The following is a 26,953-nucleotide window of genomic DNA, read 5'->3' as shown; positions in this document are numbered from 1 at the left end:
GAATTTAGCAGAGACTGATTCCTCTTGTATAATTCCCTCTGCCCTCTATGGCAGGAACCCACCCTAGACTAAGTTTCATTTCCCTGAAGATGACAGATGACAATGACAAGACAGGAAGCAATGCAAAAAGTTCCCATGGAATTGGAGTGATCTTGTACCTAACAGCCTTATTATCACATTAGACACGGGCTGGTAGGCATCAAATGGAAATAGTATAGTTTTGAAAGGGATGTGACACTGTTTAATAAAAATAGCCAAAAATCTTGCTACAGAGTCGCAATAGGAACAAAGTATTGCTATTGATTTTCCAGTGTCCTGCCTGGTGACTCAGGAGGTTTTAGAAAGTATGTGTTCCTACACAAAGACTAGTCTCGTTTCCTCTTTTCTGGGCCTTGAGCAAAAAATTATGCAGCAGAAAGTCCTCTAATGAAATTTAATACAGTCAAGGCATTTCTGTTGAATGATTATTTGGGGGGTGGATAGGTGTGGGGATCTTTGTTTTAAAGGGGCATGAAGACATTGGAAAAAAGTCCACAGTGAAGAATCAAAACCTTGGCAAGATCAAAAAACAAACAAACAAACAACTCGATGTATGGCAGGGTTTGTCTACCTTGGCATTGTTGATACTTTGGACCAGATAATTCTGTGTTGCTGGGGCTGTCTTGTACATTGGAAGATACTGAGTAGCATCCCTCCGTGCCTAGCATCCCCAATCCCGTTGTGACAACCAAAAATATCTCCAGAGGTTGCCAAGTGTTGCTGTGGGGGAAAATTGCCCCAATTGAATATCACTCAGCGCTCTATGGGATGCTTAGCGCTTGAGCATAAATTATCTTGAAGAGAGATCATTGACGCTTTTCCAGCACATGAGAAAAGTAATGGTGGAGGACAGTACGGTTTTGCATTCTGGGGAACATGTGTTTGTGTATGGAACGCCTTTCTGATCACAGATGTTTAGACCTTTAAAGGATTGCTGATGAAGCTTGCTCATTCTACCTTCCCCAGAGATTTAAAAGAACAGCTAATATATGCATATTGTTAGAGTGCCCTAACTCTGTGCCAGACTGTGCTGTAATAGACACTTTCTGTGTTTGAACTTGTTGAGTCCTTATATGTATTCTGGTATGTATTACTATTCCCAGTTTACAGATAGGGCCACTTAGATACTTAGAGGTTAAACAACTCGCCCTACACTGCGCAGCTAGTACATGCTGCAGCTGGGATTAGAAACCAGACTATTTTCAGAGCCCACACGCCTTACCACCTTACAAAACGGTGGGCTAGGGGTTGGCAGGCTTTTTCTGTAAAGGGCAGATAGCAAGAATTGTAGGTTTCAAAGGCCACTCTGTCTATTGTAATTACTCAACTCCACTGATCCAGAGTGGGGAAGCCGCCAGAGACGATACATAAACAGATAGGTGTGACTGTGTGCCAATAAAACTTTATTCACACAAGCAGATGGGGGGCCGGATTTGGCACACAGGCATTATTTTGCCGACCCCTGGGGTAGACCACTTTCAGAGGTGGTTTAATTACCATCCTATTTAGAAAATAGCAGAGCTGAATGGACCACATGGCACAATCTGTTAGTAACCTTTCTTCATTAAAACCTTAGGTGATAGGTAAGCACCTCCCCCATTATTCACCTTGCTGCCTCTTTCAGAACCCCAAAGAGATTTGGGGGTGGGGGAGGCCAGGAAAAGGGTAAAAGAGAAGGTCTCGTTTCTGTATCTTTTTGGATCTTTGGAGCATCAAGCTTCAGAACCGATCAAAGTATAATACCTACAGATCTGAAGTCTATTTGGGTAACACTTCTCAGTCATGGTAGATGCCCCAGGAGAACTACTTCGGTTTTGACTACACCTTGACAATGTTTCCTCTCTAAGGATGTCATCTTAACTCTTCAAGAGAAGCTCTCCATCAAAGGCATCGAACACTTCTCCCTCATGCTGGAGCAGAGGACAGAAGGGGCCGGAACCAAGCTGCTGTTGCTGCACGAACAGGAGACCCTGACTCAGGTGAGTGACATGACCCCGATCGCTCGTGCTGCTGCCGCCAGCACAGGCTGCCCAGAATGCCCCCGGCCTGAAACCCTTTAAATGTGTTCGCCGCCTCGCTGGGTAGCCCTGCTAAAGGGAGCGCTGGCATTCATAATGGATTTTACACCCCAAGGTGATGTTTCCCTTTTTGTCAATTTTTCACAGACTGTCAGTTGGTCTCAGAAACAGATTTATCATTCAAAGGCTCGGCAGCCACTCTTCGAGAATGTGGCTCTGTAGAGTGATATTTTATGTCATTATAATGACTTGTTCACCTGTTTTCATAATTGATCTCTTGAAACCATTAAAAGGAAATGGTTTCCAAGATTATTTAAATTAAGGCAAAATCACATTAGTTGTGGGAAGTTCTGGGTGTATACTTCGGACTATTTTCAGAAGCCTGAAATCCCTGGCCCAGTCCTGCCCACTGTAAATATGGGATACACCAATGTGTCCCGGCTCCTGATTGTCAAGATGCCACCCCCATCTGTTCTCTGGGGAGACAAGCAGGCTGCTTGGCTGTTGAATTCAGCACTGCGCCCTGACTTTTCTTGTAATTCCACACAGCAGAGTCGTTGTTGGCTGTCTACGGGATCTCAACCAGTTCCTCTCATGTAGGAGAGGTCAGTGACCAGAGGACTTTAGGGTGTTGGGTTCCTATTTCCTCCTTCCTGCTTTCCTTCACCATCAGCTGGGGCTGAGCAGCCCACAGCCCTCAGTCTCATGGGTCCACGCTGCTTTGCAATCCTGCCCGGTGTACCTTTCAAAGCAGGGTGTGTTTTCCCATTGAAATTCTTCTACTCAATGAAGTTAGCCATGTAAACTACAAGCATGTAGACACACGCACACACACGCACGCCATGGAGCTCAGTAAAGCTATTGCTCTAATTATCTTGAATTTCTCAATTGGAATTCACGAACATTTTTGTTTTTCGAGATTTTTCCCCTGCATAAAAGTAGCTACAAATCCATGAAACTGCATCTATGTGCATTAACAAGTGCAAAAACTACAAGCAAAGCAGTCGTGCTGGCTTGCTCTTCGATGGCCTGCGTGTTGGCATCGTGTTGGCCTCTTTAGAGACTTTGGAGAGCTTTTACCTTCTTTCTCAGAGTCCAATCTTTTCATTCATTCAACTGTGTACTAAGCACCTACTACTCATTGATTGATTCCCTTTTGTTTCAAAAGGAGTTAAGAAACTAACACATAGTCGTTGGTACATGCTGTGCTGACACCGTGGCCCTTAATTTAACCTGAGGAATCTGTGTTGTATTCTACACAACTTCGTCCAATTTGAGCAGTGTCACGGTATCAAAACTTGGTCCCCTTTTGTAGCTCCCACCCCCACCCTGGCTTTGGCGTGCTGAACAACACCCGGCACCCTCAGAAGCGCTCTCAGACCCTGAGTGCGTATTCTGTCCATCCTGGAAAGTCATGTCCCCCTGGGACAGCCTGAAGCCAAGGACTTGTCTGCGCTTCTTTCGCTCAGGTGCCGCGGCTCTGCGGTGTAGGTTACCCTGCAGAGTCCCCCGAGGGACAGGCTGTGGGCCAAGCCCCACTGGGTACCATCCTCCCCTGCCCGCCCCACCTGCCCCGCCTCTTTGCTGGCTTCTCCTGGGAGTGGTTCCTTAGCCAGGGTCTGCTTCAGGGGAACTCAGCCTAAGTCACCAGGTCTGGGCAGTTTTCAGGGAATGAGTATGTATGGCAAGTATTAAAAGAACTTCAACCACTTCTTTCCTCAATGCCCAAAGAAAGTTGCCTTTGCTTCTGCGTCCCTCAGCCATCTCCCTGTCACCACGGAGGATTCTTATGATCGGTCTGCTCTTCCAGGTCACACAGCGGCCCAGCTCCCATAAGATGAGGTGTCTTTTCCGAATTAGCTTTGTCCCCAAGGATCCAATCGACTTGTTAAGGAGAGATCCAGTTGCTTTCGAGTATCTCTACGTCCAGGTACGTGAGAATTGGGCCACATTTTATAAGAATGTTTGGGATAAATTAACTGCAGGGTTCTTTCCCTGAACTGTTTAATTTTGGGATCTCTGCCCCCCCCCACCTCAATGTCAATGCTTTCTAAAATGATTCCATGGTGTTTTTTAGTTTTACTTTGGATTTTGAAATAATTTCTTAGTTACGAAAAAGTTGCAAGCGTGGTAAAAGAGCCCTATGATATCCTGCACCGTGATTCACCCATTGTTCCCATTTGACCACACTTACTTTATCTTTAGTGTTTGTGCGTGCTCCCTCTCCCTAACACACACCCTGTTGCTAAACCATGTGAGTGTCAGTGACCAAACTAAGTGCTTCAGCGTGTGTCTTCGAGTATCAAGGACATTTTCTTATAATCATCGTACAATGAACAAACAGGAAATTCAACACCGGTTCATGTCCATGATCTCATCTGTAGTCCATATGGACATGTTGCCTGTTGTCTCCCGAAACGTCCTTTATGCCCATTTTTTTTTCTAGAACAGGATCCACTCCAGGATCCCATTTTGCACTTAGTTGTCACATCCCTTTAGTCTCCTGAAAGTGACATGTTATGAGGAGTACTGATCAGTTACTTTGTGGAAATCTCTTGATTTGAGTTTCTCGGATATTTCTTCATGATTAGATTGAGGTTCTGCCTTCTGAGCCAAGCAACATGAGTGACTTTGTGCGTTCCTTAGTGCATCATATCAGGAGGCCCATAAGGTCAGTTTGTCTCTTCAATGGTTGTCTTGGAGAGGGGAGACCTCTTAAGTAGACCAGGAGTATTGCTAAGCACGGTTCTAGAGAAGGTATGTTTGCGCAAATGTAATGCAGTTCATTCTTGACATAAAAGACATGTCTTTTATACCCTGGAATTGTCCTGAGAACAGTAAAACCTGTCCCAGGGTTCTTGCCCCGAGACCAGGCTTGGGTGTCGCGTGGGTGGCGAAGTAGCCACCTCTTCAATGGGTAGTGGGGAAGGGGGGCGGTGGAAAGCCATGTGTGGTCAGCGATAGAAACTAAAATTAAGCTACCATCATCTTATATATCTTCCACTGAGAATGGAAAATGAGAATTGCTTGGACTCAGACCCTCTGCTTCAAAACGCCTTGTGTCACAGACTGTGCAGTATGTCTAAAGTAGCATCTGCCTAACAGAAGTCAGTGAATCTGCAGATGGTGCTGTGGGCCCATGTTGATTTTAAAGTACTAAAAAGATGCAGTAAAATTAGCCTAGAAAACAAAAGAGTAAGCAGAAGCAATATACATCACATTATAAAGACCAAAATCGATTCAGCCTACTGGGCTTCTAATGAGGATGGTAGCCATTGGCTACATGGGCCATGACAAGGAAAACAGGTTTCAATAGTGATAATATCTATTAATCTCCTAGTTATTACCGGACTATGAGGAATTTTCCAGATTTCAGCATGTGTAATATCAGTAAGTCCTAATAATCCAGACTGTTGTAATTCATACTTATAATGAGCCATGCAGACATTGACCTGTCCAGCATCCATTAAGAAAAAGATTGTTACCCCAATTACCATATTCTGCCATGTATAACACACACCACGGTTTTGTGCGCATTATACACGAGATTATTGTGGCCATGTACACTGCGCATCCTTCTTTTCCCCTCAAAAATTTGGACAAAAAAGTGTGCATTATACATGGCAAAATAGGGTAGTAAACAGGGCAATCCCTGAGGCTACGGAATGTTTTGAAACACTTTAGCAGTGTCAGCTTCCTTTTTAACATCTAACATATGATGAACATACAACATAACATGAACTTGCAGGACTAAAGTGGAGTCTGTTGCGAATCTTTAGTTATCGGAACAATGATCACCATTTGCTTGTGTAACTGTATTGTAAGTAATGTACTTGAGAGTAATAAAAGCATGATTAGCACCAAAATATGTAAGTCAGACTTCACACTAATTCTCAAGGAGCAGTGTGAACTAATTATGTACAGTCACATTATATATAATGTAATTAAGTGTCTAATGACCTTGAAAAAAATTCACCCGGCAGTCTGGTTACAATATAGAACACATACACACACAGGGGGGTATGATTGGGATGGGAAAAAACAGTTCTAGTTACAACTCTTAGGAGAAGTATGAATGATGACTCACCTGCATAAAGCACATTACATTTTATGAAGCATCCTTAGAAGTATCCCAGCAAGCATGAGTTAACTGCTTTTAGCCCATTTTTCATGTAAGAAAAAGGAGAGACTAAAGAGAGACAAAATGCCATGTCCAAGGCCATTTGATTACTGGTTGACAGAGCCTAGGATCGAACCTCGAGCTTTTATCTCTAAATACTGTGCTAAAATCATGTTTCAAATCCATTATGCAATAGGAGCCATAGAAGAAAGTGACTTATGAAAAAGCTGATTCAAGGACCTGTTATTATGGTCTGGCCCTGTGCTAAGTGGCTCCCTCACCCTCAAACCTCATGAGACTCTATAAAATGACCCTAGGTGGGCCCTAAACCCCGTGGTACTCCATTATGGACAACCCTGGGTGCTTGGAAATAACCGTGAAACCCAAGACAAGCAAAACCAAATAGCAGCCTGCAATTACTCTCAGGGGCTGTGTTCACACAGAAGGACCTGCCTCCCACCTCATGTCAGACCCACCTCCAACAGGCAGTGCTGTGCAAGCCTGATAGATGTAAGGAAGGTTTTAAGGGGAAGCAGAGGTGGAGGACCATAGGGGTGGAAGGGGGAGAGAAAGGCCTCACCCCTAGGGGTGAAGAGATGGGCTGAGAGGCATGCACCCAGAGCATGTGGACAGGAGGCGCATCGCTCAGCACCGGTGCAGCGGGGATGAGTATTCGAAGGGTAAACGTTGTGTGCAAAAACCACACTGGGATACAGGCTCCCATTTAGTAAAGTCAATACGTTTAAATCCTGATACAGTTTTCCACTTGAAATCATCTTGGGACAAGGTGAAGAATAAGAAAGGGAGAAAGAGGCTACATGTCATATTTTCTAGCCCAAAAGTCTGGTTTCCCAGAACAAAACCGAATAAACACACCTGCGGAATGCGCTTGTGCAGTGCCGCACTTCTCGCGGACGTTTGGCTGAGCCGTTGCTCCTGATGAGTGAGGAGAACGCCATCCCCAAACCGACCTCTTGCAGTCATGTGAGATGTTGCACTTTACAACACGCTCTCAGCTGCTCTTCCGTATGATGCTCCCCCCAAACCCGGCAAGGGAGCATCACCACGAGCCCTCATAAGTGGCTCCCTTTTACCGGTGATGTGACAGTGGGGGTCGTCACCACTGGGGTGAACAAAGGATTTCAATGGCCCCCTTTCCTGAGAGCACCAGAGTGCTATGAGCAGGCGTGGACTGGGCATCTCAGCTCAGCCACCACTACTACAGTCGGGTGCTCAATGTGAATCCTCATCACACAGATAAGCTGCCTGCGGCTGCAGGAGAAAATAAACTGGTCCGAGTTGTGTACACAGATAGTCAGGGACGAAGCCAGGAGGACCCCGAAGCAGGTGGGCTAAGTCCAAGGCAGCTGCCGTCCATCACCTTGCAAACTGCTCTGCTTCCCAGAAGCGGCCCTAAATGATAACGCAGAGGAAGAGGACGCTGATTGGTAGCATGCATGAGTGCTTTCAGTTTACAGGTAGAGTTCTAAGGGCTTTACACGCCTAGCTCATTTCCCCCTGACAACAACCCTGTAAATAGGGAGCAGTACTAACCCTGATTGACAGAAAGGGAAACTCAGGTACGAGGCAATTAAGAAACTTATCCAAACTCACACCCCTGTGGAGTAGAGGAACAGGATTTGACCCCAGGATTCCAACCCCAGCAGCCTAACTCCAGAAACCACCTTGCTCTCAGGTCTACGTGTGTTCCATCGCACCACCTGTGTTTTGAAATTCCATACCTTAATTCCTAATTATTTTTACAAAAAGCTAAATATTTAAATAGCAGCTTGCTTGTCGACTGATGTTAAATGTTTTGTATGGTCTCTACGCTTGTGAGTGCAATTAAATATTGACTCGGTTCCAAGCAGCGCCGTGCAACTGTTTCCACATTTAGCCAGCCTCCTTGCCTTTGAAGTGAGGGGCGGTGCAGTCACCTGCTCCATCAAGAAATGCCGTGTGGCCTGTTCTTTGACGAGCTGCGCCCTCTGCTGGTCTCTTTGCAGAGTTGTAACGATGTCGTACAGGAGCGATTTGGGCCGGAGCTAAAATACGACATAGCCCTGCGGCTGGCGGCCTTGCAAATGTACATCGCAACTGTTACCACCAAGCAAACGCAGAAAATCTCCCTCAAATACATCGAGTAAGTGTTTACTGGGAGCCACTTCACAGACGAAGTTGCTGTCCCCTTAACGACCTACTGTATTTTTGATCTATATCTTTATTTCCAAAACTGATCTTTGTGGCAAAATATATGGATAGCATGTTCATTTTTGGTGGAAGAGATCTGTTTCTTATATAATTCACATTTGGAGAATTGTTAAAATGAGGGTTATATTTAAAATGAAACATACCTTTTTGAACTCCTAAACAGACTTGGTTCCAAGCCAAGCTTTGGTCTCAGTGCTTTTTAGACATTAAGCTGTTTAATTTTCACAACATCCCTATGAGATAATGGATTTTAACTCCATTTTATAGAAGAGCCAACCAAAGCACAGAATGAGTAAGTCATTTACCCAAGTCATACTGGCTATTTATCAGAAGGGACAAGATTCGAACCCAGGCAGTGAGACTCCACATTGCACTATAGTTGTGTGTGATCACTTGAAGCACCTATATTTAGAAAGTGGTCTGTATAACCTGAGATTCCTTTTAGATGATGAAAATGTGACGTGAAAAGTGATGCTCTAAGTCACAACTGGGAAGGATGGTATTTGTAGTAAAGAACTGTTGTTTGGGGAATGTGAGTGTCTCATCTTGCTGAGACATCAGTCATAGTATCAGTATGCTACCTCTCTGTCCGGAGAAGATCCCCTCTTCTTAGAAAAATAGCAATTTGTGTTGCTGTTGGTTGATGAGTCTATTTAAGGGTCATCCTTGAAAAGAGCACCTCCATCGCCCAGTCTGTATACTCCTCGTTGGCAGGTGATTCAATACCCTAAAGCAGCCATACTTTCTTCATCCCGGCAGCTCTAATGCAAAGACAATGGAACACACATATTTCAAAGTTAATGGCAGGGCTGAAGCCACGTCTCCACCTAGTCCTTAGGGTCCTCCAAGAGGCATACAAGCTAATTGAAATCCTGCCTTCCAGTCCCATGTGCTGTCTGTAAAGCCATTCTAAATTCCAGAGTGCCAGGTCCCAGTCCGCTCCTTTTCACGGATGGCTTGTCTCTTTCTTTCTTGTCACACATGCTCTGACTGTAGCCTGAGAGAGTCGGCCCTCAAAGAGGTCTCACATTCAGATGGACACTTTCACACCCTCATCCACTCCCCTTTGTGAAGTTCTTGGGCACGGATGAAAATGGCTTCCACTTGAAAAGTGGCCTGCAAAAATCGAGATGATTTTCAGGCAACCTAAATGCATTTCTGTTGCTACTCTTGGGACCCATACTTTACCAGATTAAACATGGTACAGTCAAAAACTTACAGAGAGAGCTAGCTTGACTAAGAATCTTGAATCATCTACAATCATGCTCTCATTAATTTAATTCATACACCCAACAAATGTTCATGGAGCATTTTTTATGGTATTCACACTGGAACAGTAGAATGTATAATGTATAAATTATAATCTTAACCATCCATCATTTGTGATCTGCTTATAAAAACATCAACATGAAAAATAATGATTTAAAATAATAAAAGTAAAATTATAAGGTAGCCCCTAAGGAATGCCAAATGATGGATAAAAATAATAAGTACAGCCTGAGGAGGAGGAGGAAAATGGTGATTACAAAAAACACCATCTGAACTAGTGAAGAAGAGCATAAATGGTCAAGTGGAAGGAAGCTCTCTTCCTACCCTTCTTCAGAGAGGATCCGGAGCAGGAGAAATAACCAGAACCTTCTCAAAGTCCTTCACAGAATTCAGAAGATACTGCTTGGGCTCATGATCAATCAGGACAGAGTTCCTAAAACTCAAAATATGGAACCTTCTTAGGGTAGGGTTGTAGTCATAGGGAAATGGCTTCTTGGCAAAAATATATTAACCCAATTCAATTTATTTGTTCGTTTGTTTTTCTTATATCTACACACCTATGAGATGTTTGTACCTCCTCATCAGTACCAGGCATATTTAAGGGTCATGAACCGCACCCCGACTTCACAGCAGCAGCACTCCCCACCCAACCCCCCAAGCAAGAAATGTTGATGGGAGGAGTTAGGTAGCCTAACTGGCTGGGAAAAAAAGAGAATTGTGTGTTTCTAAGCAAGTAGCCATTGATGGGGGAGGGGGAGGGAAGAATGGGTTAGGGCATGAAGGAGTGGCATCTGTCCTCAGAGAAGAGAGACAGAGTGTGCACAGACAGGGTTAAGTGACAAAGGGAATGGGCAAAGGGACAGAGAAAAATTGGTGTTGGAAATACAAACTCATTTTTGCAAGTGAATTCTAAGAGAGTCAAGGTGGGCTGGATGAAGTCTCGTCAATTTCCACTGATCCCAGATGCCTGTTTGCATTCTCTCTGGAGAGTGAACAATGTATTTCTTTTAAACTTATGTATTAAAGATCCAATAGTGTTTCCCGAGCGCAAATTAAAAGTTGCTTCCCTAATTGGGGACTTGTCCGGTTTTCTCTACCTTGCCAAGATTTCATTTGCTCCACCAAACATCAGGCTGCCATTTTGTCTTAGATGACTCATCATCACAAGAATGTGAAATTAAAAATATGCTCTTTATTGCAGAAAAGAGTGGGGATTAGAGACTTTTCTTCCCTCTGCTGTGCTGCAAAGCATGAAGGAGAAGAACATAAAGAAAGCACTTTCGCACCTTGTCAAAGCAAATCAAAACTTGGTACCACCCGGTAAAAAGGTATCACATTTGCATCTTAATAGACAATGGATTTTAAAGAGAGAGGCTTGCATGCACTTTTTTTAATGTTTAAAATTAGCCCATGGATAAAATACTTAGCACCACATTTTCAGATGCAGTAACATGCTAACCTTTTTTTAACAATTATTAATATGTTTCTAAGACAAATGAAAAATAAGGATTCTTATGGAAAGCTATTTATTTCTTGCAAACTGTAGACTCCTTATTGTGGGGGGGGGGTGTTCACATGGGCATGCAGGAGAACGTGGCATGACCTCTGAGGAGAGGGCAGACTTGTAAGATAATTCTACATTTCCATCAAGCTCTTGCTTTCCACTCAGACCAGCTCAACTGCAGCTGCCAGCAAGGATCCCTGCAGACCAGATGCCACATTAATTAAACCGGGGTTTTCTGCCTCAGTGCTACTGACCTTTAGGACCAGATCATTCTTTGTTGGGGGGAGGGGCTGTCCTGTGCATTGTGTGATGTTTAGCAGCATCCCTGGCCTCTACCCAACCAAAAATGTCTCCAGACCTGTGCCCTGGGGAACAAAATCAACCATGGTTGACAACCACTGAATTCAGTCTTACTTTTGGAGGGAAGATAAAATTATTTCTGTCATGCACCATCATTCGTGTTAAAATCTCTCTGTCTCTCTTTTTTTATCAAGTAGAAGAAACACAAAGCCTATTTTAAAATATACTGTTGGTCAAAATAAAGAACTATGTTCATAGATAATATAAAGCAAAGGGTTTCAGGAATCAGAAGGAGCTTTAAAACACTGGACCTATAAAACTGGAGGCCGTCCAACAACCCAAGAACACTTGCCGATTGATATTAGCCATAGAAACTAGTGTGACTGAAACACAAATCACTGTTTATGTGGGTAATTCTTTGGTCTTAGGATCTGATTATAAGTCATTTTGACAGGCTAAGACATGCTTGTCTCTATTCCCTCCTCACCACATGGCTTTTTTAGATGAATGATCAGGTTCAAAGCACTATCAGCACCTTGGGCTCACTCACTTCTGGTTTCTGTCAACATTCCGCTCACAGAAATATAGCAGGATACCATGGATCGAGATTTTTTAAATTTCAGTTCCGATTTGCCCAAAGCTAATTTTTTTCCAGTCGCCTTGGTGGGATTATTTTCAAGCCTGGCCCACTGGTTTTGTAACGTGGATACCTGTCCTAAGATCTATCTACCTACCTATTTATCACTGTCTGTAACGGTCATTCTCTCTAGCCGAGGGTGAGTGGTTTGCTTACAAATCAAGTTGCAAAGTGCTTTGGGTGTTCTAAAGAAGTTGGATGGATGAATAGTCCCAAATACCAGTTACCTAAAGGGTAGTGTACTTAGGTGTAGTGAACAAATGAGTAGGCAAGTCAACCCCCATTGAAAACAGAGTTTTCCGGTCATTGCTACTTGGGGTCTATGCCTTGTTGGAAATTCTCACCCCCAACAAACATTCCTGGCACATTCAGTATGAACTGTGGACTTTTTTTTTTTAATCAAGGACTTTTTTTATGATGTGGGAATCTATATATTTAAGTCTTTATGAAGATAAATTTTATCTAGATAAAATGTCATTTGTGAATCGTTCATGAACCTCAATAGATTCTTGGAGTTGAATGAATAGAGCAAGTTTAAGCATTTCCACAGTGATTGGAGCTCAGAAAGTTCATTTCCCCTAAAAACTTGCAGAGAATGTAAGGAACTTAAGCTGGGTGTGTAGAGCCTGTTTAATGCCTTTATATAGGTTGCAGGGTGTTTTCAAGACAGCTCCCACAAACTCTGCACGCAGGTTAAGTCTCCTGTGTGACGAGAGAATGTGCTCAGCCTGCCCTGGTCTCTAATCGCCACTGGACAACACCACTAGCCTCTCGAAATCCACCCCCAGCAGATGTTTCGGTGGAAAACTTTATCATCTTGTTCTCATTGGCCAGGCATATCTGTGCTTATGAATCCCTCCTATGATCCCCCAAAATAAAACAATTTGAATGCAAATGTCGTACTGCAGCCCTTCATCAGCAAACCAAATGCAGAGCAATTTTTTGTCATTCCTCATAAAGAGTCCTTGTCACACCCACCCATTGGAGGTAGAGCCATCCTCCAGTCTGCCCCTGTTTACAGATGGTCTCCAGCAGGAATGGAGTCACACCTTTCTCAATGGAGTTCACACCTGATGTCTCTACTCTCTCCACAGCTCTCAGCCCTGCAAGCCAAGGTCCATTATCTCAAGTTCCTCAGTGACCTTCGTTTATATGGCGGTCGTGTGTTCAAGGCAACATTAGTGGTAATTTCTTTTTCTTGCTTTTTCTGGGAAGCCATGGAGGCCTGCAAAATGTCAGTGCATAGCCTGTCTTTAATGAGCTACTTTTGATGACAAAAACCAATCAGCTGTGAATAGTTTCCAGCCTTCATTTCTCACCGACTGCACCCCAGTCTGAAACTATCAGAAGAAATGTTATACTAGGGAACGCCACTGTAAAATGCCCTCGAAAACGAAGTGGGAAGAACCACGAGAACTGGTAACATTCTGACCATGGCCTTCCTTTAAATCATTGGGCCAGAAGTTACTTTCACATTAAAACAGCATTTATGTCTCATTTCTAAAAGCCTGTCGTGATTCTGAACCTGCATACTATGATAACATTTACTTCCTACAGTATGTTTGATTTCTCAGAGCCTCGATACAGTCATGTATCTGGTTCTTCTAATTGGGTAACTTAGTACAATTAAGAAATACTTTCTAAAGAAAATGCAATTTTATAAAAACATTCCGTTGGGTCTTCAGAAGTCTAGTATTTTTTTATTTTGTCCATGTCCCTTTCTCAGCAGGCAGAAAAGCGCTCAGAAGTGACTCTCCTGGTTGGGCCCCGATACGGCATAAGCCACGTCATAAACACCAAAACCAATCTGGTGGCTCTTTTAGCTGACTTCAGCCACGTCAACAGAATCGAGATGTTTACTGAGGAGGAAAACTTGGTGAGGGTGGAGCTGCACGTGCTGGATGTGAAGGTACGGCTCTCGGATGTTGCCACATGGCCTCCATTGGAACAGCTCATTTCAATTGACACACTGCTGAGAGTTACACGGCAGGCAAAACTTCAGTGCGTGCGAGCATCACAGGGACGATGTGGTACAGAAAAAAGTCCACCCAGCTCAGGCCTGAGTACTCCAGCCCTCACTCGCTAACCGTGGGATTTGGGGACAAGTCACTACTCTTCTCTGGGCTCAATTTCATCATCAGTAATAAGGAAGCCAGGGTGTTCGTTTCTAAGGTCCCTTTGGCTCCAGAATACACGAATCATAGATAGAATGGGAGAGATTTTTCCCTACTCACATTTTAGAATACACAACTCTTAGGTAGACAGGGAGATTTTTCACAGCTTTGTTTAGAACTTCCTTTTGTTAGGTCAGGTCTGATGTGTTTATTCTTTGGAAAAGCTGAGTATTTCAGCCAATCTGTCTTTTCATACTGTAGCAATAGTACTGACTGAACATCGGCTCCAGTGAACGTCATGGCCATTCCATTTAAAACAACAATCTGAGATCATCCTCAAATGGTAAAACTTTACTCCCAAAACAGAATTTGTCAGGAAATAATCCAGATTCCCTGCCCTCACCTTCTTGTGGCAGTAATAGATGAGCCATCAGATTTGGGCAGTGTTGATGTATCCAGTGTCAACAGGAAGTGCTCCGAGAACAGGCAGGAGGACCCCCTCCCACTAGGGTGGTGTGGGAGGAGCAGATTATGGGAAAGGGCTTCTACACAGCAAACCGCACAGCATCAGTGTGCTCTGCAGCAGGAAGAAATGACTATGAGAATGTGGAGCCCCGCCAGGTGGGCCCTGCCCCGTGGGATTTCATGGGCAAACCCAGGGGGCTCCGGTTGACTTCAGGTACAAGAAGAGACTTGGAATGCCTGCCCTAGTCTATGACCAAAGATGCAGGACACAATAACACCGTCGCGGAAAAAGGATAAGTAGGATGCAGGCATCACAGACCTTCTAACCAGGGATCATCTGTCTCAAACAGAAGTGGATGGCAAGGCCCTATTCATGGTTTCCTGCCTGTATCAGGGAATCGTGGGACGGCTTGGGGAGAGACCTCAATTGAAATGGAAGGGAAAGGCAGTTCATTAAGTAGTACAGAGGCTTTGGATGGGAAGTTAGATGCCACCAGGGGAGCCGTCCACCCTGGCGAGTGTCCTACACCTGGAAGGGAGAGCGGGATGCCTATCGCTGTTTCTGTGTCTCTCTAGGTGTCTGCTTTTTTTGTTGTTCCATTATTTCCCTCTCGCTTTATCTCTCTTTCAGTAAGAGCACACCAGCCACTCCACCCTTTCTAACTCAATGAGAATAATTGTTTAAACTGAACACTTCCTTCCCTATATGCCCAAGATTCATGTCTAATGAAATAATAACCTCATTGCTTCGAGAACATTCTTGTAAAAGATTTTATTTATTTGATTTTTTAGAGAGAGGGGAAGGGAGGGAGAGAGGGAGAGAAACATCAATGTGTGGTTGCCTCTCGCACGCCCCCTACTGGGGACCTGGCCCACAACCCAGAAAGTTTTAGGAAGGCCTTTTCTCAACTCCCATCTCTTTTGACCTACTGTTAATTTACAATTTTCTCTTAGAAGCCTCCTGTTTCTGGGTTTCTTTGACACTTTTATTTCAGTCTCAGCAGTCATTTCCACTTAATTCTTACTTCTCTTCAACACTAATTTTCATCATGAACCCAAACTTAATCTTCCCATTGTCTTTCAGATTGTGGGTTCATATCTGGTAACAAACTCCTTAGCTATCACTTTTTAAAATGTTAAGCATTGGGGAACTAAGCATTTGGGAAAGTAACCCACGTTACTTTGTTTTTATTCCCCTATGACTTGGAAAAGATTACAAATGCCTGACCTTTTCCCCACATTTATGTCTCTCCAATGGAATGGTTGCTCCATAACTTCTATTGTTTGCATTTCATAAGCACAAATACAGTAATTATCACCTGAATGAAGTTATTCAGTTGGCTAAAAAGGTTGTTTGATTTTTTGCATACAATGGCTCTAGTAGCACTTAGTGGTCTTTAACTTCATTCGAACTAATTTTGTTAGATTGCGTTGTGACAGCTGTCATATCAGCATGCATTAAAAAAAACTTATGAAAAGTGAATTTTTGTGTCACCATTTTAATATCAAATGGCGACCAAAAAGGGATGGAATAATAATAACATGGAAGAAAATATGCAACATTTTCAGCATATTATGCTTTATTTCAAGAAATATAAAAACACAACTGAAACACAAAAAAAGATTTGTGCAGTGTATGGAGAAGGCGCTGCGACAGATTGAACATGTCAAGAATGGTTTGCAAACTTTCGTGCCGGACATTTCTCACTGGACAATGCTCCACGGTCAGGTAGACCAGTTGAAATCGATAGTGATGAAATCAAGACATTAATTGAGAACCACCAATGTTCTACCATGTAGGAGATAGCCAACGTACTCAAAATATCCAAGTCAATAAAGTTATTGCTGAAAATGTAAAACATCTTTTCATTTTATGGGAAAAAAACTACACGGACTTTTTGGCCAACCCAATAGTAAGGAGAGGTGGTTTTAACCCAAACGTTCTCTTTTGTGTAGCCCATCACACTCCTGATGGAGCCGTCCGATGCCATGAACCTGGCCTGCCTAACAGCTGGATACTACAGGCTCCTGGTGGACTCCAGGAGGTCGATATTCAACATGGCCAACAAGAAAAGTGCAGGGACACAGGAAACAGGTATTCTTTTCTTACACTCATGAAGCACTGACTCCCCCCACCCCACCTGACAAAAATAATAAGGCTCTTCCTTGAAAAGTTAAAATGATAGGCATAAAAAGTCTACTGTTCAAATTTAACACGAAAGCCTTCAGAGATATCCGATGTGGCCTAATTTTTTCCAGGAAAATGTTGATTTTTTTTCATCACATGTTACACCTCGCTTGGAAATGCCGGAGTGTGTGCTTAAAGGCAGTGATTTAATGACTGAGGGAGTGAACGGCAGTCGTTGTGGCCCGGTTTTAACGTCTCTCTCACAGCAGTGAGGATGCAGAGAGTGAACAGTGGAGGGCCCAGTAGAAAGTAGGAGCCCCCAGCTTTAGGCCTTGTCCCTCCTCAGGGTGCCGTAGGTCCAGCCGCCTGGGGCCCTCCTCCTGCATCAGACTTACCTCTGGGATCTGGGAACTCTCCCAACAGGACAACTAGGGTAGCACTCAGCACTCGGATTTGGGGCTTCAGAAGGGACCCTGGCAGCCATCTTAGCTCCGTATTGGGAGTTTTGTGATAGGAAAGATTTCAAATAATTCAATCTAGCCACTTGACAGGACGAAATAGCCCCAAAGTGAGGGCAGGGAGGGCTGCACATGCTGCATTGATAGTTTCTCTCAGGGTGGGTGGTTTCCATTTGTTCAGAGCTCTTGCCTTCACATTGACATTGTCTCCGTCTACAGTAGACACTCAGTAAATGTGGCTGAGGGACAGACACAACTCTTGAAGCCAGAGCCACTGACCCATGGAAAAGTCTAATAGCAGCTTCCGTGATGAGGGTTTCTGTTAGAAGAGAGGGAAAATCTTACGAACAAATTCCACTGTCGCTGTTCCTGAGAGAAAAGAGGGGGAGGAAAAAGAAGGAGAGGGAAATCTTGCTTTTAAACTTAGCAAAAAGTATAAATGATTATTCCATAAATATATTGTGATGTGTGAACAGACACACACGGAAAGACTTGCATGCCGTTTATGGTGATGGCTGGTTAAATGGCAGCGATTATAGTCATAGGATAAAGGGAAACCAGAGACAAAGAGAGAGATGGACAAGGCATGCCAGAAGGCAACCTCGATTAGATTAATCCAACTCCGCCTTGAAATACCTGGGGTTTTTTTTTTAGATTTTTCTCTAAATTTGGGGCTTTTTATCTGTAGAATTAGGATTAAAAACCGAGCTTGCAAGGTAAGGATAAGAAAAAAATATAGATGGACCACACCTAAAACGAGGCCCAGTAGTTCTACTTATGATTGGTAGTAGGAAAAGAAAACAGAAACAGGAAAAATTCAGAGGGAAAGTAACAGAAACACAGGAAGGCGTGGAAGACAGACACAAGGCAAAGAAAGCCCCTGAAAGACACAAATGATTAGAAATAAATGGGAAGGAACGAAAAGAGCATGGTGAGTATGTGCTGGGTTTGGTGGCGAACATTGTTATGACCACGTTTTCACTGAGCTAGGAGGTTTGCAGCAATTTAACGCTGACCTCTGAACTTTCAAACTCCAGTTCAGCAGTTTAACACACTCCTTTAACACTGGAAAACCAGTTTTTGGCTTTTTCTTTTCAAACCTTAAAGTTTATCTGGAACATAAAACCTTTACCCTGTGGACCGTTAAGATTGTGTAGTTGCATGAAGAAAACCAAACTTACCACTCTAAAAATGGTTGCAGTGACAAGGGCCTAGATTCTGTCCTCTTTATAATGACTCACAATGTCACGTTTAATAAAATTTCAAGAGGCAAAATCTTAGTTCTGAAGAGTATTATCACCGTGGGGAAGGAATGGAACGCCAACCTTTCATTAATTTCTCCCAGTTCTACAGTGAGAATGAGTGAGAGGGCATGTGTTCCAAGTATCTCTCTCCACTTTCAGAGAGAGAGAGAGAGAGAGTGTGAGGACAGAGAGCACGCATGCACATACGAGTGTGTGTAAGAAGGAGGGACAAGGGAGAGAGATGGCGTACTCCAATGAGCAACTGGTTGACCCAAGCTGAGCAGCAGCCCCAGGCTTAGCATCCTCTAATGGTAGAAAGTCTTCCTTTCTCCATAGAAAACCAAAAAAAACCTCCTGAGACTCAAGAACTGTAGAGAGTGAGGTCCGTTCAGGTCTGCTCATCCCTATTCCATTCTTTTCTCCTGCTCTGTAAGGGACTGGACCATAGTATAATCCTAATTCCCAGTCTACATCCTTCCATGTCTCCAAAATCATTCCAGAAGCCAAATCAGTCCACTTTTGGGAAGGAAGCCAAGACTGAGTGTATATTTTCTTCTTGTCTCAAATTGATCAAAGACCTTAGTCAAGATTTCTAACAAACAACAGTGAGCCCACATTTGTTCTTCTATATCTTGAAAATTAACCTAAAATACTTTCAAAATCCCCAAACCCACATATTTATGCATCTCTGGGTCTTACGAGGGTCTCAATGAGTATCTCTTAACTTGCTTGTAGCCTGCTGACCTATTCAGTTTTCCTGTCGGTTTAATCCTGGAGTTGGCAAACTATGGGCCATAGTTATGGCCAACCCATGGGCCAAATCTTGCCCTTGTAAATAAAGTTTTGTTGGAACTCAGCCATGCACATTGTATTAGTTTCTTAGGGCTCTGTAACAAATTACTACAAACTTGGGGGCTTAACATAACAGAAACTTATTCTCACACAGTTTTGGAAGCTATAGGTTCAAAACCTAGGTGTTGGCAGGGCCACGCTTCCACCACAGGCTCTAAGGATGTATATAAACATCCACTAGGATATAAAAGAGCTGAAGATAGAGCTATTTGTGCTATCATTCCAATATTATTATATTTTATTGATGTTTTATTATTACATGATCATTACAATATCTTCTAAAATAAGTGGTAGAAATATGTACATCCTTGACTTTCTCTTAACTCAATGAGGAAAAAGTCCCACATCTTCCTCTACAAAGTGGGCGTTGTTCGATGTCGCTTTACAAAGTAAAGGGCAATCTACATTCTGGAGTGAGAGCCTGCTGGACTACCACCTTTAAGGATTTTAAAAGGCATGTTTCATATTCACATTCATAGATGTGAGGTCTTTTAATAACAGAACCAAGGGTCAGATGGAATTAAGCTACAGTTCCCTACTCTCAGATGGTATTACCGTCTATTTTGTCAAATAGCAATTACATTTTCTGCAATGGCAGTTCGGTTAATGTCAGTTCTCCCAACCGAGAAGTCCTTACACCTGAATCCTAACCCAACCACTACCACGTTTGGAAAGCAGAATAACCCCGTTTTTGCCACCACGGTGCTACAGGCCATTAAATTAAGAACCAGAGATGAGACCCCCAAAACCAGACAGCACTGTAATGTGTCTTTGCATGATTCTTTCTCTTTAGGGACTGAAAATAAAGGAAAGCACAACGTCCTCGGCCCTGATTGGAACTGTGTACCCCAAATGACCACCTTTATTGGCGAAGGGGAGCAAGAAGCCCAGATAACATATATAGACTCCAAACAGAAGACGGTGGAGATTTCGGATGGCACCTCGTGTCCAAAAGACCACCGGCACTTGTACATGGCCAACACCTATAATTCGGATGAACTCAACCAACAGCTGGCTCAGCCAGGAGATGCTGCATGTGAGGCAGACTACAGAAGTCTAGCTCAGCGGTCCCTGTTGACCTTCTCGGGACCAGAAACTCTAAAGAAAGCACAGGAGTCTCCGAGAGGAGCTAAAGTGTCCTTTATTTTTGGAGATCTTGCCATGGACGATGGGATCAATCCCCCGACTCTCAGCTATGAGAGGCTACTGGACGAGAGTCCAGAGCTCCTGGAGAAGCAGTCACACGTCTACATGAGCAGTGCCAATGACATGAAGAACCTGGATCTCACTCCAGATGCAGACAACATCCAATTTGTGGAACATTCTGTTTATGCAAACATAGGTGACGTGAAGAACTTCGAGGCCACCCAGGGGATAGAGGAGCCCCTGCTGCGTGATATTTGCTATGCAGAAAACACTGACGATGCAGAAGATGAGGACGAGGTGAGCTGTGAGGAGGACCTCATGGTGGGAGACATGAACCAGCCAGCCCTCCTCAACCTGTCTGGGTCAAGTGATGACATCATTGACCTCACGTCCCTGCCCCCTCCGGAAGGAGACGACAATGAGGATGACTTCCTGCTGCGTTCCTTGAACATGGCTATTGCTGCACCCCCACCTGGCTTTAGAGATAGTTCAGATGAGGAGGACTCTCAGAGCCAGGCAGCTTCCTTCCTCGAGGACAAGGAGCCAGGCAGCAGCCTGCAAAATGATGAGATCCCCGTGTCCCTCATTGACGCTGTGCCCACCAGCACTGAGGGGACGTGTGACAAGGGACTGGATAACACCGTCGTTTCCCCGCTGGAAGCTCTAGAAGCTCTGTCCGTGTCAGAAGAACAGCAGACCAGTAACAATTCAGGTTCTTTCACGATTGTTACATTTATTCACTGATAACCATATCACTCATCCCATCAAGCCATTTGCCCTTGGAGTCCTATTGTGTTGTGTCCTCTCATTTCACGCATGTCCCATTTCATAAATGTGCAGCAACTACCATCGTGGCTTTTTTGTGTCTGTGGTTTCCTTTGTTATTTTTTTTTAAAACATGTGGCACGTTTCCCCCTCATTCCTGGAACAACTGTGCAATAAACTCAGAGTCCTTACTGAAAAGGGAAAACCTTGTTTTGCTCTGTTGTTAGTAATAATGAGCCCCATTTTCGTACATGTCTCCTAGTGCCTCTGATGCATCCATTAATCGGTTCTTGTTTTTTACGGCATACAGGTGTAGCCATCTTGAGGGCTTATAGTCCCGAGTCTTCCTCAGACTCAGGCAATGAAACTAACTCTTCTGAAATGACTGAGAGTTCTGAACTGGCCACAGCACAGAAGCAGTCAGAAAACCTCTCCCGCATGTTCTTGGCCACTCATGAAGGCTACCACCCCCTGGCAGAAGAGCAGACAGAGTTCTCCACCTCCAAAACCCCTGCCGGGGGCTTGCCCCCCAAGTCCTCCCACACTCTGGCTACACGTCCAGTGACTGACCTCCCGCCCAAAGTCGTGCCTTCCAAGCAGATACTTCACTCAGACCACATGGAGATGGAGCCCGAAACAATGGAGACCAAGTCGGTCACTGACTATTTTAGCAAACTGCACATGGGGTCAGTGGCGTATTCCTGCACCAGCAAAAGGAAAAGCAAGCTGGCCGATGGGGAGGGCAAAGCACCCCCTATGGGGAATGTACCAGGGAAAAAGCAGCAGGGGACCAAAACAGCTGAGGCAGAGGAGGACGCCAAAGGTAAATTTGGTACCGTGTCTTCAAGGGACAGTCAACACCTAAGCACTTTTAACCTGGAGAGAACTGCCTTTCGCAAGGACAGCCAAAGATGGTATGTGGCCACTGAGGGCGGGGTGGCTGAAAAAAGTGGATTGGAAGCAGCAACAGGGATACTCTTTCCAAGAGCTTCTGGTCTGGGGACAAGGGAGGCCGAAGGGAAGGATGAAGGGCCCCCCAATGGGGAAGCCAATGAGGTTTCAGGACTTGGCCAACGGGACCACTTCTTAACTGACGTGACCTGTGTCTCTTCAGCCAAAGACTTAGATAACCCAGAGGATGCTGACCCATCTACCTGTGACCATCCTTCCAAGCTTCCTGGGGCGGAAGAGAGTGTGGCCCATCTTTGTGACTACCACTTGGCCAAGCGGATGTCATCATTACAAAGTGAGGGCCATTTTTCTCTGCAGAGCTCTCAGGGCTCTTCGGTGGACGCGGGCTGTGGCACAGGCAGCAGCAGCAGCACCTGCGCCACGCCTGTGGAGTCCCCACTCTGCCCCTCCATGGGGAAGCACTTGATTCCTGAGACGTCGGGGAAAGGCGTGACTTACGTTCCTTCAGAGGAGAGGGCCTCTGGGCTTCCCAACCACGGGGCCCCCTTCAAGGAATCACATCCACAGACAGAAGGGGTGTGTCCACGGATGACAGTGCCTGCTCTGCACACAGCCATTAATGCCGAACCCCTGTTTGGCACTTTGAGAGATGGATGTCATCGACTCCCCAAGATTAAGGAAACCACAGGTACAGCAATGAGGGATTTAGTGCTTTACCTTATACACCGGGAGCATGTAAAGCAAATTCACAAGAAACCTAAAAATATATAAAATCTGGAAGCAAAGTAAAAGTTAGAATATTTTAAAAGACTGCAGGGCTGTGGCCAGGCTAAGTATCAACCATTAATCCCTCAGTGTTTACAAAATACCAAAGTTTCCAGATCTGAGACAATGGGGAAGATGTCATTTACTCTTTACAATCTTGCTCTCTTCTTGCTTTTAGAATCTGATGGAGCAATGTTTTCTTTTTAACTCTAAATGTGGACTTTTAGCATTGTGACTTTTAGTTACAAGATAGTATTGCTTAGAGTCACAAAATGGTTTGATTTCTTTTTTAAGACATTAAATTTCTAATTTTGCCATTTCATTTTTGAGAGGCAAAGAAGGATCATAGAGCAGGGTTTCAGGGGCATTAGAGCGGCTAGGGAAGATCCTTTGCCTTTCAGCAATACTTACAGATTCCTCTCGACTCTGTAAGGCTCTCCTAGAGAAGTATTCAGAAGTGTCTGGCCTACCTCAGCATCAGGAAAGTTTTGGGGGTGTGCATGATGAGCTGCTATATTTTCCCCCAAATAGTAACCCATAGACATAGGGAGAAACAAGAATACAGTCACCTTCTATGCCCGCGTCACCATTCTACCCCCTGCCCCAGTGGGCACTTACTCCTCTCACCAGTCCACTTGGCCAGCCATCATGTGACAACAGCTGATGCTCTTTCATACTTTCCAATTTAAAAGGATATCATCAGTACTGTGTTTTCCATATAGATCAATAGATGTCAGTGAGTTCTTACATTGGGTAACTTCTATTCCTACTCTTTTAAGATTGTCTACCTTCTCAAAACCCACCACTGGCTTAACCTGCCCTGGGAAACCCACCTATAAATGCTACAGAACTCATCAGTCAACTAAGCATCTTTACCTCTAAACTACTTAAAGCTGTTTGGTCTTTGCAGTTGACAGGGAGCTTTCACCTAACTTACCTCTTGCTTCTCACAAAAATTCTCTGAAATGGAGATTTTCTTCACATGACAGCTTTTCTGAGGAGAGTTCAGTAATTTGCCCAGTGTCTCCACTTCACACCCTATACCTGGAAAACTTCATGAAGTCCTCTTTAAAGGCAAGGTAGTTTAATTAGCATTAATTAAATTAGGCTGAGTATTTATAAAAAGATTAACTGAGACCAGGATTAACCTAACTCCCTTGAAATAAAACTTAAATGTCATAAGTATGTTTGAATAATCTACATGTAGGATGTGTGTTTTCTAATGATGTGTCTAAGCTTTGACAGATCAATGCTCGGGAACAAGGCAATTCATGTAATTCCCTTGTCTCCCTGAAAACATTGGGGATTTCTAGACAATTCCAAATGAATCAGCAGCTGAAGAAATAACAGATTACAGTATTTTGTGAAATGTGTTGAAGTAGAAACCTGTCATGTGATCTCAGGAGGCAGTCTTTGGAAAGTGGGGTGACCCTGACAAATGGCAGCCCCTCTGGAATGCATCCTTGGGAAACAACAGACATCACAGAGAGATATAGTGAAATTGACCATCCCTGAGATGTTTAATGATTCTCTCTGTTTTTCTACTACCCCTAGTGTAGCTTTGACAGAGTCTGGGAAGGAGAGACGAGGAAGCATGCCTTCAGTTTGGTCTCAATATCCTGAAGCTGATCCCACCCTGCTACCATCAAACATTCACTCGGAATCAAAGGTGCCAATTCCAAATGAAGACCCCACTGATTTCTCCCAAGCATACCAGGCCTACGGAGAGGCTGTGAGCTGGCAGCCAGTGGATCTGAGAGGGGAGAGCCACGGGACAGCCCCCAACCAGAGGGCTCTGAGACGTAGCAGCAGTATCCTCTCAGGGTGTGTAGGTTTGGAGACCTTCCGAGAGAGAAGCAAGGTTGCAGTCAGCTTCAAGTGTCCAGGTATCACAGATGCACAGGAGGCCAGTTCAGAAAGACGAGCAGAACTCCCGCTGGGGAAGAAGCTCACCAAAAGTTTTTCCCAAAGCTCGATGCACTTTAGCTCTGACGGGAAGTTTCACAAAAGGTCCCCGGTGGCTCACAAAGACTCAAAGCTATATAAGACATTACCCTTGCGGAAGCTGGAGGGCAGCAATTGGAGATGCCGGGGACCTTTCAGCTACTGCTTTCTGAACCATGGGCAGGATGAAGATGAGGAGGAGGATGAAGAGGAAGGAGAGCCCACCCGTCGGATCTCTTGCCTTTTTCCACCACAGGTGACTGAAGCCATGCCTGAACCAACCAGCCCGCCCCTGGCTGTTAGGATTCAGAGGCAAGGAGTGGAGCTGTCCAGAGTTTCAGTGCTGAAGGTCTGGGCAGAAGACCTGAGTAGTCCAGATGACATGGACTTCAGCAACCTGGCTTTTGATGCCCGGATTGCGAGAATAAATGCCCTGAAGCAGAGTACGTATGCAATGCCCGATGGGTTCCTCGCAGCCCAAAATGATGCCAATGAGCTGCTCTGCCTTGTCAGGGCAACCAAGGGGAAGAGAGAGGAGTCACGCCCCGAAGCGTATGACCTTACACTTTCTCAATACAAGCAACTATTATCCATTGACTCCAGACAATTGGGAAGTGCCTGTAGGAAAATGGCGATGGCCGAGAAGAGCCCAGAGGAGATGCTCCTAGCTATGACTTCCAGCTTTCAAGTGCTCTGTTGCCTAACAGAAGCTTGCATGCGATTAGTTAAAGTCGTGAACTCAGAAACACAGCGGCAGGAAATTGTAGCAAAGATCGATGAAGTGGTCATAAACTACATTTGTCTCCTGAAAGCTGCCGAGGCAGCCACTGGAAAGACCACTGGGGATCCCAGTGTTGGACTCTCCACGCGACAGTCAACCACCATGGCCGCTCTCGTAAGCACACTAACACGTTCTCTCAAGATGCTTTTAAATAAATAAAGTCTGAAAGTCACATCATAATCTACCTTTGCAAAGCCATACATGAACTTTTCTTTACTTTCTGTGTACGATGAACAGATGTCTCCTTTCTTCTCCCTGTATATTTTGTTATTTTGTATAAAATAGGAGATAAAAGTCACATTGGTGAAATGTTGAAATGTACTAATCAGATGTACTCTGTTTATATTATTCGTATATATATGTAAAAGAAATATACAAGAAAGTGATGACATTTGGCTATTTTTCATATAGTCGAAACTTGGGGTATATGATGTGAGATTTTAAATTTTACCGTGTTAGACCAAAACAATGAATCCTATTCCCTATCCTCCCAAGCAGATACTTGGAGACCATATCATTCATATCTAGGAGAAGGAAAGAAAGAAAGAGAGAGAGAGAGAAAGATCACAATGTATATAAAACAATACTTATGTTTTAAAATTATGATTTTTAAGCATTGGAACTAGCAAAAAGACATTTAAAATTCAAGAAGCTATTATGAATTATTAGAGAATATATATAATAAATTAATTTTTTGCTCATAGCGTTTGGTTATCTGATGCTTTCTTCCAAGAATCCCATATGCTTCATTTTGGCTTATTCCATTTGGGTTAAAATGGGTGGAGGTGGATTCTATTGTGTCAACACAAATGCTCTTCATGATGTTCCTAGAGTTAAAATACTTCCCAAATAGAAGAACAGAAGGAATGATGGGCAGGTCCCTGGGCTATAGATTATCTACTTACATAAAATGAAAGAATTAATACCAAAATTAATTTTTTGTAATGAAAAGAGAGGTCTGCTTTGACTAAATGTCAAAATATGTAAACCAAAGACATCATCCACCCCTCCAACTCGACCATGAAACTTAGAATTCTCTTAAGAGTGACAGAACATTTAGTAAAGTATTCCCAAAATTATAAAAAATGACCATTTGATGATCATTGAAAGTAAATGCAGATCCAGTCCCATAGACCAGACTGCACACCAGCCTGAGCCACATCTCAGACCGTAGCACGTAGCATCACACAGCTTCATGCCGCACCTTCTCTAGCGGGGCCAGTGCGTCCAGCCCCACTTGGAATTCCAGCCTAACACTGGGACAGACTTTCAAATCTGCAG

General features: G+C 44.0%; 1 protein-coding gene across 4 annotated transcripts in view; it reads left to right on the top strand.

Moving 5' to 3' along the window:
* The window catches only part of FRMPD4 (FERM and PDZ domain containing 4), a 332,589-nt gene extending 306,277 nt beyond the window's left edge, over positions 1-26,312 (top strand). For 3 of the 4 annotated variants that reach the window (XM_045203303.2, XM_045203304.2, XM_024569939.3), the window contains 10 exons: positions 1,887-2,018; positions 3,868-3,987; positions 8,184-8,320; positions 10,859-10,985; positions 13,193-13,282; positions 13,825-14,007; positions 16,634-16,772; positions 20,153-21,217; positions 21,581-22,870; positions 24,507-26,312. In XM_045203303.2, coding sequence (XP_045059238.2) covers positions 1,887-2,018; positions 3,868-3,987; positions 8,184-8,320; positions 10,859-10,985; positions 13,193-13,282; positions 13,825-14,007; positions 16,634-16,772; positions 20,153-21,217; positions 21,581-22,870; positions 24,507-25,831 — 4,608 coding nt within the window. In that variant the 3' untranslated portion in view covers positions 25,832-26,312. Of the gene's footprint in view, positions 1-1,886; positions 2,019-3,867; positions 3,988-8,183; positions 8,321-10,858; positions 10,986-13,192; positions 13,283-13,824; positions 14,008-16,633; positions 16,773-20,152; positions 21,218-21,580; positions 22,871-24,501 lie in introns of all 4 variants that reach the window. The other variant, XM_045203305.2, reaches the window with a different exon arrangement.
* Positions 26,313-26,953: the final 641 nt, after the last annotated feature.

Source organism: Desmodus rotundus, chromosome X, assembly GCF_022682495.2.
Source record: "Desmodus rotundus isolate HL8 chromosome X, HLdesRot8A.1, whole genome shotgun sequence".
Classification (NCBI taxonomy): Eukaryota; Metazoa; Chordata; class Mammalia; order Chiroptera; family Phyllostomidae; genus Desmodus; species Desmodus rotundus.
The sequence above is the reverse complement of the archived record's forward strand: the minus strand, read 5'-3'. Positions and strand labels throughout refer to the sequence as shown.